This window comes from Labrus mixtus, chromosome 20 (genome assembly GCF_963584025.1).
Source record: "Labrus mixtus chromosome 20, fLabMix1.1, whole genome shotgun sequence".
In the NCBI taxonomy this organism is placed as follows: Eukaryota; Metazoa; Chordata; class Actinopteri; order Labriformes; family Labridae; genus Labrus; species Labrus mixtus.
In genome coordinates this window covers 18,956,401-18,979,209 of record NC_083631.1, presented here as the reverse complement: position 1 = coordinate 18,979,209, position 22,809 = coordinate 18,956,401, and the positions used below count along the sequence as shown (strand labels likewise).

The 22,809-nt window shown below is 40.0% G+C and overlaps 1 protein-coding gene across 1 annotated transcript; it reads left to right on the top strand.

The window, feature by feature from the left end:
• The first annotated feature begins 18,225 nt into the window (after window positions 1–18,225).
• On the top strand, window positions 18,226–20,452 carry socs1a (suppressor of cytokine signaling 1a). Its single transcript, XM_061026668.1, has 2 exons — window positions 18,226–18,407; window positions 19,565–20,452. Exon 2 carries the CDS (start codon window positions 19,622–19,624, stop codon window positions 20,309–20,311), a length of 690 nt encoding a protein of 229 aa, XP_060882651.1. The 5' UTR covers window positions 18,226–18,407; window positions 19,565–19,621; the 3' UTR covers window positions 20,312–20,452.
• The last annotated feature ends 2,357 nt before the right edge of the window (window positions 20,453–22,809 follow it).

Sequence of the window (22,809 nt, the reverse complement as noted above, 5' to 3'; positions counted from 1 at the left end):
CTATTCAGCTTTACACAAGATTTACAGTTTTCAGGAAATTCTATTTAAGAGGTCCATAATGTTGGAAGTTCAAAGTCTTTTTAAAGGTACCTAGATCATTTATTGCATTTATATAATCCATAAAGACATTTTACTGTTCGGACCTCAATCTTGAGTTGATTATGGAGACCCCTGTGGACAAATTGGTACTGAGCTTGTCCTGTGCGAGTGTAATTCTGTAATGAAAAAAAATCATCCTGCTGTCATTGAAAGTGTACTGTCAAGATACTACTCATTCTGAATGTTGTCAGTTTTCAATGTAAAGAAGGACACTTTTAGCAGCGTTTTGTTGATCTCCTCGTTTGACATCTAACCTCCGGCAGCCGTGACAGACTTTAAAAAAAAAGTATTAATCAGTGTTGATGTCAGTATTGTCCTTAATTTCAGAAAACCATCAGCGTCACTGTTTTTATAACCTCCTCACAGCAGCTTAAAAAAAAAAAGGACATAGTAGAAATATAAAATCTGACACATATTGGACTGATATTCATGCAGGCATTTATATCCAAATGTTACTCTGTGGTACCAAAAAGAAATTGGAATCTGCATGCAACAAAAAAAAGAAGAAATAAAATACACAATTGATGGGAAAATGTGTCCCAGCACACCTGGAGGACATCTCACTTTTGAGTGTGTGTGTGTGTGTGTGTGTGTGTGTGCAAATTTTCCCTTTTTTCTCCCACACTGGAGCAACCAATTCCCCTCACACTGTGCTTCTTGTTGCTGCTAACTCCCACTGCTGGCCTGGGGAGAGAGTAAACAACATTTCTATTCTGATTCACGTGGACTCTTTCCAGCTGCTTCAGCTCACCTGTCGAAGAGGAGCTTCTCCGGGAGAAGGTAACGTGCACAGAGGTTTAGCCTTACACCCTCACATCACACTGCTCTCAGCGCGGGTACCTGAACAAGCCTGTGTGAGTCACCAGTGACAAGAACGTGACCCCCTCGATGGCTTCCTACTGTTAGATCAATTCTGGTTGAGTTTCATGACTTTCAAATATATATACTACTTTTTTTTTTTTTGCTACACAATTTAGAATTTATATTTAACCTGAAATTTTAAACATTTCTTACTGCTTATTTTCAAGCAAGGTAAAAAAAAAAGATGTAATATTGCCATGCCTGCTTTCCAAATTACGGAAGCCCTAAATGGACACAAAACCCTGTCATTTGACTTTACCCTGTTTTCCTGTGGTAACGATTATTTCCTGTTTGGTTTTTTTAGAACTCGACTTCCTTATGTCGTCATCTCGAGGTTCACAAAGCTGGTTTTCCTGTGACAGAAAGGTGAAATGTACTTGTTATTGTTTGACATAGGGTTAAACAAATTGGATTTTATCCCCATTTAGAGCACTGGTAATTATTAAAAGTAAGTTAAACCAATCTAGTTTATTTATGATAAATAGAACACTAGAGTAAGCTGGTATAGGAGTGTGTGTGTGTGTGTGTGTGGGGGGGGGGGGGGGGGGGGGGGGGCAGCCTTACTCCTGTAGGATATACATGGACACTATCAATTATTGCTCCTTTGAATAAATCCTTGATTTTAATGAGCAAGAAAGAGCAAAGAATACAATGACCTGTTACACTGTTACTGTACTGCTATTTATATATGAAGGACTTGTTCTCTGGAGAGGGAGAGAGAGAGAGAGAGAGAGAGAGAGAGAGAGAGAGTAAGTAAGAAAATAGTGAGAGACTTTCTACCTTGAGCCTGCTGGTGATCTCCATCTCTCATCTAGCAAAACACACCCACACAGCACCTTATGATGACCTCTCTCTCTCTCTCTCTCTCTCTCTCTCTCTCTCTCTCGCTCTCCCTCATCTTGTCTCTCTGCTCTCTCACTCCTCTGATGCACAGTGAGATATGAGTGAAATTCATGAAAAATGAAAAATGGTGCACTCTAGTGGCAGCAAGATGTCATTTAAGGTACATTTGCACTGCCCCATTTGTATCAATCCACTTCCTGCCATTCATCACCTTCTGCGTTTTCCTACTGTACTGTATTAACTCTGTAGTATATACGTTGTATCACACACATTTTTAGGAATTCATTAAATCCTATTTTATCCATTGGCTTCTTGTACTCAAAACACTACTCTAGCAGTTCAAACAACATTCAAAGTGCTGCAGAATATTTAAAGCATCTGTCAAAAAAGCTTGTGTTTAGTTAGATTGTATGCATATTGTGCGTTAATCAGAATCCGCTCTGGTCGCTGCTGCCACTAAATTGGTGCATATGGTGTAAGCTAAGGCCCTCAGCATCTATGCTGTAGTTGACCACTAGAGGGAGACAGGCGTGTATATATATTCATATAACCCTGTGTAACAGTAAAAGCTGACCTCATCCTTCAGGTTTGGGACCCTGGTGTTGCTCTATAAGCAGAATTGGGTTCCAAGGATATTTGACATGCATCGGTTTCAACTCTATCATTTCTTTGATAATCTTCTTCGTACCTTGAGCACTTCAACCTTGTTTTAAATGATAGTTTGTTGCCCCTAAATGCTGTATTCATTACCTAGACAAAGGCTGAGAAATATCCTACTGACTTTACAGACTATAGCAAAGCCCAACAAAGTCTACATATGTAGGACAAACTTCTCTATACCTGCAATATCTGTTTATACACATGGAAAATATCCTTGTATATACCACTAATTGAAAAATGGTGCTAAATATATTTGTTTAACAATAACACAAACTGGGAAACTGCCGACAAATTATGCACAACTAGTGGCAAGAAGATCTCCCCTCCATTTCCAACCAACGACTGAACCAGTACTCATGTAAGTATCCAAATGGTATCCCATTTCAAGCCTGTTATTCTTAGTTGCATTTTCGTTCTCACCTAAGGCGTGCTTGGAGCCATGCCCTGATGTTATTCACGGTTTGTGATAATCAGTTAGGACCATTTCGTCTGCTAATTTCTGGATACGTTACTTTACTTTTTCCTAAGCTTACTTTGATTTTGCTATTTGCCAGTTTTCATCGACGGTGTCACACTGTGGAAATCACACAAGTGGTGTTGGAGAACCAAAAATAATCACAACAGTCCAGGGACAGTGCAGAGCATACGTCCAAATAAATATCATTCAATACAAAGGCGAGGGTGGTCCCAGGGGGTCCTGGCTGACAGCAAAGGAGTTTACGTGGAACACACCACAGTTTTAAATACTTCCTGGTTAAACCACATTGCTAATCACAAGGGTAGAATCCAACCGGCTCTCTGAGCTATAACAACTATCAGAAGCAAAAGTTCCCATTTAGGCATTAAAATGTCAAATTATTCAACAACCATGAGCCATCCAGAGTCTGAACGCAGGCAAACACATTATAAACAATCAATCTGCAACTTTCCTGTTACCTTTCTGACTCTGCATTTTTATCTGGAGCACATCATTTAACATGTGAACACATGTAAAACCCCAAAAGAGCCTTTTGACGTAATAGGAGCACTTCATTTAAATCATAGTTTCTGTTTCTTTGCATTTCAGTGTTTTTGTGTCCTTACTGTAAATGGTTTGTAACACAGATCCCTTTTTTGTGAAATGCTTTATAATGAAAGAGAAGTGCCATTTCCCTGTTTTCATTTCTTCAAGCACAACTACAAATAGCCATTGTTACAATAATAGCCCCTTTTATGTTTGATGACTTCACTGGACACCTGACATCATTTTAATTTCTTGATTTTTAGTTCTTTGAAAGTGAAAAAGTTTTGCAGATTTCCAGGAGCATGTCTTGTACTTTTCTGTGCTAAGCTTTTAGCACAGGAGTTAAAGGCTATCATTATAAATTCATGTGTGGGTGTCATGCTCGGCACTGTTATTAAAATGGATAACAGATATTTCAATTGAAAGGTTGAGATAGTCTGGTGGTTATGTTTCTCGTGCCCCATGTACAAAGGCTATAGTCCTACATATGTTCGCCTCTCACCCTCTATACTCCGCCAAAAACATCTCCCTATATATCTTATATTAAATGTATATAAGTTGGTGACTTTCCATTGCTTTGATGAGCTTCTTATTTTTTGGTGAAATCTGTTAAATATACCTGAAATAACAAAAAGTGCGCATGCATCTATACATTTTTGTACTCCATTTCCAGTGATAACGACCAATTGAGTACTTTGACCCGTTTTTGAGATAACAAACCTTGTTTTCTCGTGATAACAGGATGGATATCTGGCAATCTAAAACAAAACAATAGGCTGGTCACTGTTATAGGCCGCACCAACCTACAGTATGCAAAGCTGCCATTTCCAACATTAAGGGCCTTTGTCAGTTGACGGCTTCTTTTTGTGCCCTCAGCGCAAACAGCCTCAGTTTCAGAGCTTCTCACCAGCGCTTATTGTTGCTTTGTTAGAAATGTAACTTGTGTGCTTCCCTCTGTAGTGACAGGTTAGTTTCAGTGGCGCAAATAATTGATATTTTTCTGTATTCAAAGAAATACCACCAACAAAACATGAAAACAATGTAAATGAATCCTGTCCTGGCATTAGCAGGAGCTCTAGAACTGGAAATTGTTTCCTCAAAATGACGAGTCAGGTTAGTTTCTCCTCCCCCATTGTTGTTGTTTTGTTCTCTGTGCAACTCTGGGTATACGACTCGAGACCTCAGGAAAACAACAGGAAACTACTTGTTATGGATGCATGTCCACTTAGGGCTGCTGTACAGAAGTACTGTTAGCTCTAGATTCTGTATTTGTGGCTATAATATACATGTATGTGTGACGAAGGTTACTATTGTTAGAGGTTTGAATGTTATTTTGTAATGAGTTAATGTAGGGAGAGAAATGCTGTGGGTGTTTTGGTTACATTGACATGTGTGTGGAGTGTGGGGTGTGCTGTGCCGCCGGTCAGTAGAGAAAACTGTGAACAGAGTTTTTTTTTTAAAGTGAACATTGTGTTCCTCAATGTACAGAAAAGAGTTGCACCAAGTGGAAGATACTACCTGTGTCTGAGTCAGTGTGAAAGAGGGACGACCACAGGGCTGTGGTTTGTTAGCGTGTGTGTCTCTGAGTGTGTGTGGGTGTTTCTATATGCGTTGGTGTGTGTGTTTATCGTCGGTTAGTGTATGACTGAGTCTGTGTTTAGTGGAAGTAGTAAAATGTGTTTGAGTAAAAGTGGGTATTCCTGTAAGTCAACCATTTTGAGGGCGGGGCCAAGAAGCTGAACATGAGATAACTAATTGTATAAAAAGATAAATGGAAAAAAAGGGGGAGGAAGTAGCATTATTAGAATGACTGTCTATAAAGCAACAGTATCGGTTGTGAGTAGCTAAGGATGTAGTCAGTGTTAGTGGTAGGTTTATTCTTATTTATGAATAATATTTTATAAGTCACATTTTTTTAATTACTATTCGAGTACAGTGCTAAAGCCAAATGTAAGAAAACCTTCCCTTTTAAAATGCGGATTGAGAGATTATTCGGATTTACAAAGGTTGGTCAAACAGCCTTGATGTGACTATATAGCTTCAGCTTTCTTTGCTGTAGACATGATGGAAGTCATATCAATTTGTAGTAACTGCAAAGCAAAAAGAAATGCAAATCTGACCCAATGGTGCCAGGTACGGTGAAAACAACAGTGGGCCTAGAATAGACCCCTGTGGAACCCCGTGATTTACAGCACAGGACTCAGAGAGAACAACGTTATGTAACAGACATTGAGATCTTTTTGACAGGAAAGACCACATAAGCACCTGACCAGGGCCGCTGTGGCTCAGTTGGTAGAGTCGCTGTCTCTCAACCAGAAGGTCATGGGTTCAATCCCCAGCTGGGCAACATGACCTTGGGCAAGACACTTAACCACTTATCCACCAGAAGCAACCAATGCCACCCATACATCACCACCGAATTGCTCCCACCACCTCAGTGGCGGTGTGTGAATGGCATTAACTACCTCTGATGGATGACACTACATAGCAACCACCACCATCAGTGTGCGAATGGGTGGGTGTGACATGTGGTGTAAAAGTGCTTTGAGTAGTCGGGAGACTAGAAAAGTGCTATATAAGCTCATGTCCATTTACCATTTACCAGAAATATGTGCGTTAAAATACAAATAAAACCCTATCTGCTGTGTCAGCATTCATAAGTCTTGAATAAATGCATGGACTTAAGAACAAATTGAGTTTCTGTTAAATTATTTAATGAATTTGGAGTGATTTTTATTCTGTTGCATAGAAAGTATTGTTTGTTACAATTTGTCTTGGTCATCTAACCCATCCATAAGAGAAAAATGACCTGAAGACGTCTTCAGAAATTTCACTTCAAATACAGGGAGGATCATGTGCTTAGTCATATGAGTACAATGTTTAGTCTCTAAAAATTGGTCTAATTAAGAGCATCAGCCCTTTTTCTTCAAATGAAATTTTTTTTTAAAGGGAGCAGAAAAACTAAGAATTATTTAGGAAGTTTTATTGAATATTGCCAATTACATTTCTCTGATAAAATATGAAACTGTATATAAAAATACATTCATGGAAATGCAGTTAATGTTATGCCTGCAAATACAATTTCTGTCCACCTACAAGCCATCATTTTGTCCATGTGAACCATGAGCTAGTAGCAAATATGTTTTCTGTAAGTTTTCTTCCTACATAAACATGACTTTAAACACATTTCAGCAGAAAACATTTACTGGTTGGGAATAAAGTTGTCAGTGTGGAGTTTGATCACTCACCCAGAACAGCAGAAGCACTTTGCTCTGTCATGTACTTTTACAGTATCACTTCACATGAGTGTCTGTGGAGGAGTTCCAGATTCAAATCCTGAAACAGGGAGCGACACCACATAAAGGCCAGACTGTGTGCCTTTCAGTTTGCAGGCAGGGAAATGCAGATCAGTTAGTACACTATCCAGCAAGTTTCTTTAGCAAGAGAAGGACTGTTTTGAATATGCAGGATGTTGCATTGACGTCAACCAATAATAAGTAAGTAAAGTTTATATAGCACGTTTCACAGACAAGGGTCAAAAAGTGCTTATACTGTATAATAAAAACAGGAACAAACGAGCAGCTCATGGACAGACATTAGAAAATCCTGCCATAATCAGGAACAATAATAAGCACAATAAACCCTAGATAAATCACAATAGGTAGACTGGGTGGACAGTGGCGATTTTAGAGTTTGTTGGGGCCCCAGTCAAAAAATTAATTGGGTCCCCTCCAGCCAGTGTTCATTATTATCTTCCTCTATCTTTTTTCACTCCATTACAGATAATTCCTCTTCATTTTCCTTCAGTAACTTTCAATGACAAACTTAAGTTTTCACAGCAATAACGCATGGGACAACTGGCAGGGAATAGAGAGTAAGTGCTATCAGATGGGGCCCCCATAGGGAGGTTTTCTACTGTCATTGCAAAATTTGCACATCTTGAGGCACTGCTGTAATTTAAGGTTTGTCAACCCTTGGGGGCCCACTTCTGGCCTGGGGCCCCAAGCAGTTGCCTGTTGACAAGCAGCACCTCTGTGGGTGGACATGGCACATGTCTGCACAAACGTTTTCAGCTGTTTTTGAAGGACTCATCAGTGTGAGAAGAACATAACAAGATGGGCAGGAATTCCAAAGAATGTGTGCTTTGGCCTCAGACGCACGATCACCACGAGTCTTAAAATGTGTCTGTGGGAAAGACAGCAGGTGAAGGGTGTTGGACTTAGTGAAGTTGTTGGTGAATACAGGTGAATGAGTTCTGTCAAATATTCTGGGGCCTGACCGTGAAGGACTCTATAAGTGAGGGTGAGAATTTTAAACTTAATCCTGTAAGCCACAGGGAGCCGTTGCAGAGGTTTAAGTTGGGGAGTGATGTGAGACCGTTTGTTTGACCTGGTGAGTATTCAAGCAGCAGCATTCTGGATCGACTGGAGACAATTTAGTGCGGACGTGCTGAGTGAGTTGAAAAGAGCAGGAATAATAAAAATGAACCTGAAAGTAGAAATGTTTATTTATAAAGGAGGGAGCCGTCTGAGATGGATAACTTGTGTGTGATGATATTGGTGACCTTTGCTTCGACGTCATATTCGTGGTTTCTTTTGGTTTCTCTTTCTTCAGTCGCTATCACTCAACAGACATAATTCAGGTTCAAATGCGATATGACACATTACGGTAGGGTAAAGACATTACGATGTGCAACAAAATAAGCTGATACAAGGCCATGCAATGCGATACGATTCGATAAGGTAAGATATGATACCATATGAAATGATACGATACGATACGATACATTTGTGTTAAAGGCACAAAAAGTCCAAAAACAAATTAAAAAAAAAAAAAAAAAGATGAGAAATTAAAATGATACGGTGCTCTACTTTGTATCTTTGTGGAAATTTGTCTTGTACTTGATTGTTTTACTCGACCAGCTGTTTTCACACTGGTACTAATAAAGAGTAAGTAATGAAAAAAAAAAGAGTTACACATTTACACACACTCCACATCACAAATACAAATGACACACATTGCACACCTTGCCAATCAATGCAAAATAGATTGTCCAAGCACAGAGCTCCATGTCATATTCCAGATTCAAGTTTTTACAGTTCCCCTACCTGTCATCGTCCATTCAGTGCGTTCTCAAGTCAAAGCTTTTTTATAAAGCACATTTCAAACGACCGTAGTTGACTTGTGTACAAGCTAAAACACATAATAAGGTACACCATATAAAAAATACAATGTGCTATACAATACAATATGCAATACAAGAATGCAGCATGGCCAAAGTAATATCCCTTAATTAAAGAGTCCTATTGCACAACAAAAAAGAGAGAAAGGCTGTTAACATGAGATCTTTTCGGTGTATGTTTGATAGCTGGTATTGCTTTTTTTCAAAAGGTTTTATCTTTAAAAATAGTATTTTCCCACGCAGTGGAAATACGAGCAGCATGGGAAATGCTACCATTAAATACCTGTGGTTGTAAATGTGGTTGTTCAGGTTGCTCAGACATCAGTTTACAACACGCAGTGAAGTGGTTTAATAATTGTCTCGTGTTTCTGCCGAATTGCAATTACGAAGAGTGTTTTCTAAGGAAGAAGCTGATGCGCCGCCTTTTTGTTTGCTACTTCTCCATAGACAGAAAAGATAAGTCCCCTGATACTCCATCAGTTCGCTATTCCAGAGAAGTAGGGGAATTGTTCTTTAAAAAAACAAAACAGAACAATATGTCCTTTTAAAGTCATGCCATTTTATTTATGTTTTTTTTTTTAACATTTTTTAAATTAAATTAAAGTTGGTTTCAAGCATTATGATTCCAGAAAGAATTCAGAGATCAAAAGCCTCCTTTAATACAAAACACAACAATTCTGCAGCGGCAGAAATAAACACAAATCAACTTTCTGATAGATCTGCTGCCAGGGGACGGTTTTTATCAGCGTACCGGTTTACTTTCACTTTTGGATTCCTTGAAAATGGAGCATTTCTGGCATAGTGCAGCTGGTGGAATTGACTTCTAACCACAATTAGAAGACACACATACACAGGCTGTATATCATATACTTTCTGCGTGTGCACACTCTTTTTGTCACGCATTAGCACACTGACACGAAGCATTCATGCACACACAGCAAAGCTTGTAAAATTCTGTGTGTTTGCAAGTGTGAGTAATTTTCTGAAGATTTTTTATTGCTGTTTAGAAAGAAACTGTTGGAGCAGTGTGTGTGTGTGTGTGTGTGTGTGTGTATGTGTGTGTGTGTGTGTGTGTGTGTGTGTGTGTGTGTGTGTGTGTGTGTGTGTGTGTGTGTGTGTGGTTTGCATCAAATGCCATGATTACAACCGTCTAGCTGATACAAATTGTTTGTGTGTTTGTCTGTTTACAATAATCACTGTTTGAGTCCTATTGTGTTGTGAAACGCACTCTGCACTCCTCCCATCAATCTGCTCATTCAAACTGCATTTCCCAAAAAGAGGTGGGTGAAAAGGAAACTTTATTTCATTGGGATCAGATCCTTATTTCAGCAAAACAAGAATCCTTGAAAACAGACCAACTGATTTCAGTTTCAATCTGACTTACTCCTCTTTCACCCTGATATCACCTGAACATCTCATTAGTTGGTGGCTTGAGTGTCTGCTTTATACGAGCATCGCGGGACAACAATGTTTGAATTTTTGCAGCAGTGCAACCAACCGCCGAAGCCATCATAATCATAACGTCTGAGCGTACATCCTTTCCTGAAGTTTGTCAAATTCGACTTGAAACTATGAATCACATACTCGTCATTATATGCCATATGATGAACTATCGCACTGCTGGAAAGAAACAGCTGTGTAACAGAGAATAATGAATCATGACTTCTCCTTACTTGGAAAGCTTTCACTGTAGAGTAACCATAACTGGGAGACCCTTTGGTTTCATACCTGTAGTTTCAAAATAATGCTGCATTTGTTTTTTGTGTATTTGTAACAAAGTTTTCTGGTCCCAAATGTTTGTATAAGGCAAAGACCCAGGGGTTTAAGTGCAATTTTGTAAGAGAGTAGATGAATGTCAAGCAGCAGAGTGGGTTGGATTGAGGTGTTGGTTATTGGTATGAGGGAACAGAAGACCCTTTGGCGAACTGTCTTAAAGCAACAATATATAGGAATTCGGTTTTGTGCACTTTGGTGCCCACCGAAGGTCTCTGAGTGCAACTGCACCGTCGTTAGAACGCAGAAAGCTTTTCAAGGCCGCATGCAGAGCTGGTTAAACACTGAAGCTTCCATGTCCGCTACATGGCATCCTGCGTTCGCCTCGGCTCTAGGGAGGAGGGGGTCGCGGGAGAAAGCGCTCTCCAGTGTTTTGAATTCGGACTGCAGTGCCCATTTTAAACGCTAGGTGTCAGAGTGACATGTCGCTCCTTTAATTAGTTAGTTGATGCGGAAAAAAAGGGAATGCATTGACAAATGTGGCGCTTTTCTTTATCGATTAGCAGAAGTAACTGAGCAGAGGCGAGAAGAAACACATCATACACGAACACAAGATACATTGAATTTCCATTACGATGAGTGTCCGCTTCAAGCCAACACAAGAATCTGTTATGCCGAGGACTGTACCGACCAGAGAGATCTTTGACGCTTTATTGGTTAGCTAAATGTGTGTTTTGGTTAGCAGAAGGGGTGTGGCTACAATTCCGCGGCTTCACTAGCCAGATCCATTCTTTACATGTCCTGTCTCCAAATGACGTCACCAGCGCAGTACTGTATGTCAGAGCCCATCGCTGGGTTTTTTTTGTCTTCAATTTTGCCCAATGGAAGTAGATGGAGATGCGACGTCCATATTTACGGGCAAAAAATTTACTTTATTTTTTGGTGCAGATTGGGGACCACATTATCGGCTGTGGCTCAGTTGGTAGAGTCGTCGCCTCTCAACCGGAAGGTCGAGGGTTCGATCCCCAGCTGGGCAACGTGTCTGATGTGTCCTTGGGCAAGTCACTTAACCCCGAATTTCTCCCTCTGCTTCAGTGGTGGTGTATGAATGGTATTAGTTACTTCTGATGGATGATACTACATAGTGACCACTACCATCAGTGTGTGAAAGGGTGGGTGTGACAGGCGGTGTAAAAGCACTTTGAGTAGTCGGAAGACTAGAAAAGCACTATATAAGCTCAAGTCCATTTACCATTTACCAAGAAATGAATCTGCTGCTCTGTCTTTTCAAGTGAATCTGTTGGTCAAGTTGATACCACTGTATTGCAGTTAATAGTTTCACTTCCTGAATTACTGTGAATACACCATGGAGCAGTCTTTGGTCAGAACTGGTCATATCAATAATAAACCATTGTTTTCTCACAGAACGGGCGAACAGAAGGGAACAAAGAGCCATTGTTCTGAATTATGACTGAGGGATGATCAGAAGATAAAAGATAAAACGAGAGCCTGAGGATAACTTGAGCATTCAAATTCTTGCATCGCCTCAGTGATTGTACTCCTTAACACCTGTCCTAAAGAGAAACGTGTTAAAAGAAGAAATACAGGCTTTAAAACCCTGACACTCAAGAGAAAATCACAGATTAAAGATTCTTAAAAGAAGAGGACTGAGTTGTTTACTTTATAGACTTGATGGGAATTTTGTGGTGTTGAGAAGATCTAAAAAATCCTGAAGCCTAAAGGGGATTTAAACTGCTGCAGTGCTACTCAGAAGTATCAGGATTTCATGGAATAGATTTGTACTTTCATAATCAGTAGATTGTGTTCATAGGTAATTTGATAATGACTTCATAAAATCTTAATTGCACAACAACAGATATACAATATGAACGTGTATTTGTCTGTGTTTTTTGCCTTGTGAATCTGAAAGTATTAATGTCCTGGTGAATTTTCTGGAACCCCCACCGACTTCAATAACAAAAGTATCAATTCTCACTTCACTGCAGTTCCACTCCCACTTTCACAAGAATTCAATTGTGTTTTGACAGTCCAATACAGGAACTACTGGATCATATTCACTGGATTGGAAACCAAGTCAGGTATACTAGCAACCATCTGGCTCCTCTATTCTCCCAAAAACACCTCCTACAATCACATGCAATAAAACTCAGAGCAGACATAAAAGGAACTGCTGTGGTTATAATTCTTAGTGGCCAAGTTTGAGCTCAAAGTCTTTTGGCTACAGGAAAGGAATACTGGTTTTGTCAGCCTGCCATAAGCAGCAGGGACTTGCCAAACTGGTAAATATTTACCTATCATACGATGTTGGTGGTTGGCGATGTCAGGAAAACAAGGCGGATGGGCAAATAGGAACCACCAAGGACCCAAGACTACATTTAAACCTCATATCTTAAGATTTAAATTGTGTGTTAAATGATTCTTCGTTTGCTTTATTTTGTTTTTGTTTCCATTAGTATTCTCTGCAGAACAATCTTTGTTTTACCTCTTACTGTAAACATGTAAACCAATTACAGGTTTGCGAGCATTGGCTGATAAGCCATACAAAATAAAACTGTAGAAAACACACACACACACACACACACACACACAAAATGATGTAGTTGTAAGTTTAGAACACACTGTCAGTGATATCAGTAACAGCATAAGGCTCAGAGGATGTTTACAGCAGATTTGTGTTCTGTGTAACATTTACTAAAGATTGCTATAACAGCCATTTACATCTTATCAGTGGCGTAGTAATTAACAGCAAACCTATGTACCGTACATGAAAATGAAAGCACAGATAACGCCAAAAAAAAGTGCAGCCAAGAAAAGACAACGTGCAATAAAATAACATAATAATTTTTAGACTGTCCTCATATTGAAAGTGCATTCTGATGTGGAGCACGTGAGGAGGCAGGAGGTTGATGTTACAATTCCTGTAAACATCAGTGACTTTCTGCAAGAGCTTTCAAAAGTTTGGAGTAAAACCCATTACATGATGCCAAGTAGAACTGAAAGCTACAAGGAAAGATTCCCAGACACAAGCTGTTTCAATAGTATACAAAAGGCACCACGACCCGGCCTCGGATAAGTGAAAGAAAATGGATGGATGGATGGTTAGGCTTCGAGCCATGTCCAGTCTGTAAACATGGAGATAGGCGGGCTTTTTGACAAACACTGCAGCCAGTTAGTAAGGGGAGCTCCGAAGGTTCTAGGTTCTAATTTTGGGAAGCTGCCATGTTGTCCATCTTGTTTCTGAAAACAAGGAAACTGGGTCACTTCCTAGATAACAGTAATGTTGACCAGGAGGTGGGTGAAAGCTAGCATCAGCAGGACAATGAAGGGTAGCTTTTTATGGGTTTTTTTTTAACTCGAACAATCCCAACGCCCCTGATGATTTTCACGATCAAAGTCACCTCTTATTTAAAAAAAAAAAAAGAGGGAATAATAGCTATTTCACATAACCTACTGTAGCGGCCTAAACAATAGTAAAAACTGGACAACATCTATACAACATTACAAACATTGTTACAGCATTTTAGATAAAAAAAATTGCTGTACATGGTTGCTGTGTGAACACGGTTATTTCAGGGCTGAAATTGGGCGTACAAACGCAAATTAAATGAGTAATGAAGAATAATAGCAAATCCCGTCAGGCTGTGATACATAGTTTACTGACTAAGAGGAAGAACAGGGAAGCAACTAATGAAGAATAGTTGAAAAAAAAAAAAAAAAAAAAAACAGAGCTTAGGAAGCAATTTCCTGTCAGTAAGTCACTTAGTCACTGCTGGTAAATGTGCAAATCTTCAGCTAAACAGCAGGAAGATTAGGTAGAATTCTAGCTTCAAATAATCAGGAAATTCCTGTTTTCCAGAATAGGTGGTGCAACCTTTCCTTTAAAGATGGGTGGAGTGAGACAGGACAAAAGGGATTTGTTTCAATGAAGCCAAGTACAACACAGGCCCTGTTAGCATGTCATGTAAGTCTGGACTGTTCACTGTATGAAACCATAGACTGCAGAAAACATGGACATTGTCTCAGAGGCATCACCCATTGGTTGTTGAAATGGCGTAATAAAACCCAAAGATGGCAGTCGCAGAGCTGAGGCTGGCCTTTAGCCTCTTGGCAAACAACAACAACAACAACAACAACAACAATGAAGGACCACCTGTCAGTCAACTCAACCCCACTCTGACCTCTCTCCACTACTGCATGTCCTTGGGTCTCGCTTGTGCATGTGTGTATTTCGGGCCTAACCTTGTGAGAAGCATGTCTCTCAATAACAGAGTGTAAACCAGAAGTTCCCTCAGGGGTTAACAAAGTATGTAAAAAGTCAACAAAATGTCATGTGTGTCGCAGTGAAAGTTCCAGCGCCCCAGCTTGCTTTTGCATTATCATGTGCGGTGACCATGAGTATGAAGTGACTGCTTCTGATACTCAGCAGTTATATCTAAGGACGTCCTTCCATTCCATAACAAAGCACTGTTTAATAAAAAAGGGCTCCTGCAGGACTGGGTTTGGAACAACAAACTGATTTGTCCATGTCCTGCATCTGTAGTCTATCAATGTTCCCTTCCACCATTTGCATCCTTTCAGCAACTAAACTCAATCCCACATATTTTTACTACAAGTGTTTTTATTTTGACTATTTTAAACAGTTTTATTTCCCCATCACTTTTATAATTTGTTTTGCTTTGTTCTTCTTTATGCTTTTGCTGTATGTCAAACATTCAGTGAACTAGTATATCAAAAGCTGCCATATAAATAATAATAATGAATTGACTTGTTTAAAAGGGCTTGCTGCTGTGTTTACACGCTACAACCTTGCCATCAAATACCATCGAAGACACACTGTGTGGGGCTGCTTATGGTTCAGTCTCTCGCGTCTCTCTCCCTGTTTCACAGAAATGAAACTCATGGAGCATGGACGCGCACGCAAACAAGCACCGCGCTCATGGGAATACGCGTGCAAGATCGGGCACAGACGATGGACACACTACCAAAGACTGCGCAGTGCCGAAGGAGATTATTCAGAAAACAACGTGTTGAATGCACAAAAGCAAATCCAAGACAGACATGGCAACACATGCAGAGGCAGCAGTGGAGGAGATCCAGAGTTACAGTTAATGTGTTTCAGATTAGTCTCAGTGCTTTAACCCATTACTGTCTGAACAACAGTGCAAACAGTCCGGTCTCTTTCTCTCTATGTCTTATGTGAGTTAAAGTATACTCGGCATGTTCCAAACTAGCATCCTGAACAATAAACCTCAGAGTTGCATTGAAAACCAATTATATTTTAGTTATTGGAGATCCTTTTCTTAAAGCCAACCCACAAATGTAGCATCATAACTGCTGGTCTGCTGCACAGATCTTTCTCTTTACTCTCCAAATCCACACATTTTGCGAGTTCATAATTTACAGCTGCATTCAATGTTGACTCATCGCATGAGGTCATTTATACAAGACGGCATGCAGAGCCACAAAAAGCTTTATACAACTTCCAGAATGCCATCATGTCTTTTAAAACAACTTATCAGAACTCCCCGGAGGAGCTTTTGGTTTGTGCTGATTTTGGTGACGCTGGGGACAAAGCTTTACCTCTTGTGTCTTTGCTGATTCTGTCCTCATGTGTATGAAAGCATCACTTTCTCTAAAACAAATCTCGTCATGTTGTTTTTAAACAGTCAAATGAATCACTCGTTTCTTCGCAGACTGGATTGTGAACATTTCAAGACTGCAAGAAACACTTTTTATACATGCTGTTGATAGTGGGACTAAATTATTTTCAGCAACATTTGATATTTATTACAGAAAAAGCGAGCTATACCAGGTCGTAGTTGAGTCAGATAAAATTAATCATCGCACTATCATCTGTCTGCCTGCATGTCTGTCTGCCGACCAGGTGTCTCTGCCACTTTAAGCACTACAGTTGATCTGAACTCTTTCCTTAACTTTCTGTTTCACACAATGTTGTAACCTGACACATACACACATATGGGCTTCGTGTTCATCTGGCCCTCCTTATATCATGCTTGTATTGACTCTATTTCTGATCCCTGTTTGCAAGCCGCAGACCTTTCCTAACTTTCGTTTCTTTCTATCTTGTGAAGCTGCTCCGGGCGAGTTTGCAATTACAAGTTGACGCCATGAAAACAAAGGGTACAATTGTCATGCTCTCCATGTAACTTCATGGGTTGACACTAACTTGCAGAGCCTTGATAAATTTAGAACTTACTTGTAAAGTCATGTAATATTGGGCATTACACTGTTTATTATGCATTTACTTGCCAAAAGCATGAGTCATTTGGCATCAAGCACAACGCCTGCAGCAGGTTACAGTATAAAGCTACAGTGCACTGCAAGAACAGATGAAGCAAGTTAGCCAGGGTTCAGTTACTGAGTCTGAAACTGCTGCAAACACCTGATTCAACTAGATTATATTAGAACACATTCCTCTGAAATGAGTCTTGCATCATGAGCTAACTCGGTTTCACAAGCACATATAAAAGAAAACAAAACTCTCTGTTTAAAACTAAAATCAGATTTTAAATATCTCTTGACTCTTTTTAAGTGTACCTTAGATATTTAAAAAAAACGGGTTCTAGAGGATGGAGGTAGAAAACATGAAAATAAGTGGCATTTGCCCATATGCCCTGCCTATGATGAACTCTGGGGGGGGTAAGTTAGAGTGGGGTCAGGGGATCCTTTGCGGAATAAAAGGGGAAGAATTATGCCATTTCAGCTTTTTGAAACATTTAAAATCAAAGGCAAAATGGATATTTCTCGATCAGGGGAAAGCTCAGAGGAAAGCTCAGTTAAATCATGCAAAATGTCCTAACTGTCTGAGGGGCCTGGGCATGACTCCATAGACCACCATGTAGACCACCACATAAAACAGAGGAATGTGAATCTGTCATCTGCACTCCATTACCGAATAAAAAAAAAAACCACTCAAAATAGTTATGCAATGCAAAATAATTCACGTGTTCTAAGTCTGAAAGTTAAGAAATGGGGAAAGAGTGTGGGATGTCACAATAAGAGCATTTATGAGATGAATCAGCCCAAACGAGAAGTCCAGCTTTAGCTTTTTCTTTTCAGCAGAGGAAGAAGACTACACTTAACTACCAACTGAAGAAGTGCAGCAGATCTCATGTCAGATGTTTTTTTCCACTGCAGCTTTTTTTCTCTTGATTAAAAAAAGTTTGCATAGTAAACACAAACGTCCCCAGTCTGCAGAGTTCCTCGTCTTCATGGGATTTGTGCTGCAGAATAAAAAGGTGAAAAACATTTTAACTGGCGCGTTATCTACTCTCAAAGTCTGCGTTCACTGATCACAGAAACACAAAGACACGCATCAGTTTAAATAAACGGTCTCATGCAAAGTCTTATCTCACCATGCACTCAGCACATTCTGTGTGTTTATAGAAAAAAAAAATATGCACATCTTATCAGCACACACATAAACACATAAATGAAGGAATCTTTCAAAATAAATGGATTTCTGACGCACTGTTTTATGATCATTAATAGATGTTAGTAAAAAAAAAAAAAACACTGCAACAATCAAAATTTGAACATTTAGTAAACGCTGTCATTACTCGAATCTGTCACCTCTCTTTCTATAAAGTCACTGTCACATGGCTCTGCGGGTTTCTCTAAATTCTCCTCATTGTGAAAACACGAGAGGTGGCCGAACAGCTCAGTGTAGTTTCACTTTCGTTTCTGAGAAATGCTCCGTCTGCCGCTAAAACGACAACTGGCTCTTCTAGGAAGCAGATGGTAAGAACAAGCAAGAAGGAGGAGGAGGAGTCATCGAGTAGCCTATAAAGGAGTGTTTACTTACCATATCCACACATGAGAGTTACATTCTGAAAGCTGGAAATCACAGCCAGCAGGGTCGACCTGTCAGTACCGACCTGTCAGACGTAACAGAGCCACTGATCACCGGGAGGATTGTAACCGACCTCAGAGCAGCTTTTTGCACCCTTTTTGGGACTACAACAAACTTGAGCTTTAACCCGCTGCTATTCTCAGAACAAAACGGTAAGACTTTTTAAACTGGAGTCTCATGTAACTGTTTTTTTTTTTTTTTTTTAAGAGGACAAAATGTTATTTCGCTCCTTTTCAGCTGGAAAAATCCGTAAAAGTGTTACAGGCTTTCTTTATTGCTTCGGCAGTGATGCGTTAACTTTCCAGACGAAGCATACGTCATCGCCTGCAAATCTACAACTTTTCCTGGAATTCAGGAAAACTTTTGACTCACTTGTAGCCTAATGGCACAGGTCTTTTGGGGGGTAATTCACGTCATTGAATTAGACAAAAGGAAGATGGATCACACCACAGTAGGATATACCTGTCAGTTGAGTCATTTTTATTTTCTGTACATGTAACACAAGAAGCTACTGGTGTTGAAACCCTCATCTGATTAAGTTGAAGCTGCAGTACTCAAAAGTAACAGCAGAGGCAGTGTATGTTATTTTAAACAATCTCATGTAGAGAGAAACAAAGTGTTCTACAGATTATTTGTCACAGAATAGTTGGATTTCACCCTCTAATTTTTGGCATGGAGGTAGAAATGATTGTAAATATTTAGTTGCATGACTTCAGAGAGAAATGGATCAACATTATTATCAACATATCAATTCTTATGTTATTTGTGTAACGGGACGGGCCATTGCAAATTAGCCGCAATATATGGAAAGTTTCCTCGCTTCATACTGGTCCTTATACAAATCAACATCAAAAGATTAAAAACTTAAAGAATAAAGAGGGGAACACTCAAACTGTGCCGACTGTGTAGGCACATTTTTTGGAAGCCCTGACCACTTTTCTTTTATGCAAATAAAGCCTCCCTTTGAATTGAGTACAGTGATCCAGCGGTGGTGGTTGTGATCAGCTTTGACTGTCATGTCACCAAAACCGCAGACTTCAGTCACATGGATTACAGAAACCATCAATGGAAAGTAGAAAACGAGTTTCTGATCTAGAGAAAGTTACTCAGGTCACACAAATGTGGAAGTGTCACCTCGAGGGCTCTAACCTGACTTTAAAGTCGGGTCGCTTTTGTAAATGAAACTCTGTAGAATACTGCCGCTGTGTTTGTAATTTCATATCGGAACTTTGTGAAAATGTAATTTGATTTTTAAATAATAGTTTTGACGGTTGAAGGTTCTAAGTTTTTCTTCTTGTGTGTCTTTCAGGATGTCAGTGTGGTGGTCAGAGATGGGAGAGGGTCTGGGACCGCTCTCCCCTATAGCATGGTAGCCAACAGCGCAGTGGAAGGCCATGACAAGACGTCATTGTCAAGCTTATCATCGTCATCCTCGTCGTCCTCATCCTCGGCCTCGTCGTTGTCGTCCTCTCTAGCCGGCCACAACGACCTCGCTCTGAGCCCTCAGAAGACCGAGTCGGAGCAGCTGCAGCGTCAGGCCGCTCCAGAGCTGAGCAAGAAATTGATCATCTATCGGACCCACTTCCGCACCTTCTCCTGCCAGGAGGACTGCAAGACCATCACCGAGACGGCCTCCAAGCTCGAGCGCAGCGGCTTCTACTGGGGCCCCCTGGGAGTGGAAGACGCCCACCGCATGCTGCGCGAAGCTCCGCTTGGAAGTTTCCTAATCCGAGACAGCCGGCAAAAAGACGTCTTTTTTACGCTCTCCTATCACGCCAAGAGCGGTCCGGTCAGCATTCGCATCGACTACAAACACCAAAAGTTCTCACTGGCGGGCAACGAGCGCTCCTTTCCAACGCTCTTCGCCCTTCTGGAGCATTACATCAGTTCCCCCAAGAAAAGCCTGAGCGTCCCCTACAGGAGATGGGAGCCGACGCTGCAGGAGCTGTGCAGGAAGCGGGTTATAGAGCTGTGCGGAGGAGGAAGCCACGTCCTAGAGTTGCCGCTAACTCATGTCGTTCAGGACTTGCTGTTGGAATTCCCTTACAAACTATGAGAAGTTCGACTTTTAAAGTTTTGGTAGTCTTATTTTTAATTCCAAGGAAGCAGCTTCTACCTAGTAGCAACGAGTGTTTGGTTCCTCACGGGTTGGACGTCAAGACTGCGTTGCCATGGTTTGAGATAAAAACAGCTGAGAATGTTGGGATGGGAAGATGCAATATGTTTCATGAGAGACACAATCACCTGAGCTGGACCGGGTCCATTCATGACGTTTCAACACGTAACACAGCCGCAACTTGCACACAGGCGGAGCGCCATTTGGTCTCAGGAAAGCAGGGAAAGTTGCAAAACGCTGCATTAAGAGGAAACTACAAAAACAATGAAGCAATTACAGAATTGACGGGGTCAACTTTGAGTGTCCTCGAGGAAACTTTGGGGTCTGTCGTTGCCTATTCGTGGCCACGAGCGGCCCATTTAAAATTGTATTGTGGAAGAACTTTGGGAGCATCAAGCGAGTGGACTCTTGGGAATATCTTGGCCTGTTGGAGGGAACGTTTGAAGCCATCACACCACCACTTGGACTCTTGTAGCTGATTTTTAATACTCTAATGATGTTGAATGTTTACCTCACACATGAATGTTTGCCAAGAAGAAAAACAACAATCAATAACCACTTGACTTCTTTTCAAAAATCTTGTTTTAGTCATGGCTGACAGTTTTATTGTAACTTGATTACATTTTGTTCTGAGGATTTCACGTGGCACTGAAGTGTTGCTGTTATTAAATTGTACTGTATTTAGAGGCAGCTTACCTCATGTTCAACACCTCTGCCATGCAGACCAGATATGTTTTACTGAATATATATATATTATTATTTATGTTCATTCTTTGCGTTTGAAAATAAAATGTATTTAAAATGAACCCCAATGGAATGTAGTTATTCTGTGACTGTATTTATTTTCTCTTGTGAAATATTGGTATGAGTTAGTGAAGGTGAAATGAGACACTTTCAAAATCTAACATTGTCCATGCTGGATCACAGATGATTGGATAGACAGACAGGTAGGAAAAGGTGGTGTACAGTATCGTCACCACAGTGATTCATCTCATAGTTTAAAGTCACACGTGGGCAGAGTTACTTTGATAGTAAATGGACTGTTACGCTTAGACACAAACTCACTTACCAGAAACAGGGGCAGAGGTGACACATAATGAAGTGTGTGTGTGTGTGTGTGTGTGTGTGTGTGTGTGTGTGTGTGTGTGTGTGTGTAGTGCTGTCAAACTAATAAGGACCCATTGCAGATTAGAAGTTCCTCGGGAGGAAGTGGGAAATTTTTTGGGTTAGCAGTTTGACTGAGACATTATAGATCAAGGTCAGAGTTAAGAGTTTAAGTTTGCATTTCATGTTAGACCTCAGAATGATTTTTGGATGTAGCACAAGTAAAAAAAAAAAACGAATATAAACTTAGAAACTACTTTTTTTAAATTAAGTAATAATAATAATAATAATAACAATAATAATACATTGGTTTTATATAGCGCTTTTCTGAAAACTCTTTTAAACCGAGGCATTACATGCAATTAAAGCTTTCTAAACAGCATTTAGAAACATTTGTTGATAGTGACAAATGGGCTGTGTTACCTTTATACAGTATAATGGGTGTGACAACACTGAACAAGGTTGGTATACCTGGTTTAAATGTGTGACTCATGGGAGTGTAAGGAGTGACAAAACATACTGCAAACACTATATCTTCCACCCAGTCACATAATACAAAAGCTAAGCTGAAATACTGGTATCAATGAATCCATGCATAAACGGGTGGGAACATCATTTGTAACGTTGTGTCAAGTAATTTAACAGGCAGGCTACCTTGTATGCTTTTCCCAAAAAAGCTACAGATTTGAATTAGCTATTCATCGTTTGATTTAAAGTACCCAGCTTGTGAAGGGTTACCATCTCAATACAACAGCTTAGGTTAGCATTTAACCAGTTTAACCAGTAGCTAACGTTACCATTTAACAGTGCTTTAATGTAGGCAGATAGTTAACTTGCTGTAATCTTAGCGACGAGTATGTCGAATGCTAAAGTTAGCTTTCGTGACTTGGCTGACCGCACATTAGGTTATTAAATAGGTTTTGTCTTAGTTCAAAGCTAAGATATTTAAAGCTAGCTAGCCAGTTTCTCACATTAGACAGTGAAAATGTGAAATATCAATCTTTATTCATGTTGCCAAAAAATAGCTAATTACGCTAAATTTACATCCAGTTCTTATTAAAGTAAAAAGAAAGACAGCCAAAGTCAATATTCAGAGTTGACAGGATGATGTATGACTAAAACCATTATCTTTAGAAAGTTGACTGATTTGGTAATTTGGGCAGTTTCATGACATAGGTCTATATGAAAGTATTGTGTCACTTTTTCAGACAGTGTAGAGTAGTAGGCCTAGCTATATGTGGAATTTAAAAAGTTAACTCTTTACCAACAGCTAACCAGAACACCAACACTGAAAATCAAACCTTACCAAAAGGCTAAGTGATGTTTTGGGGGAT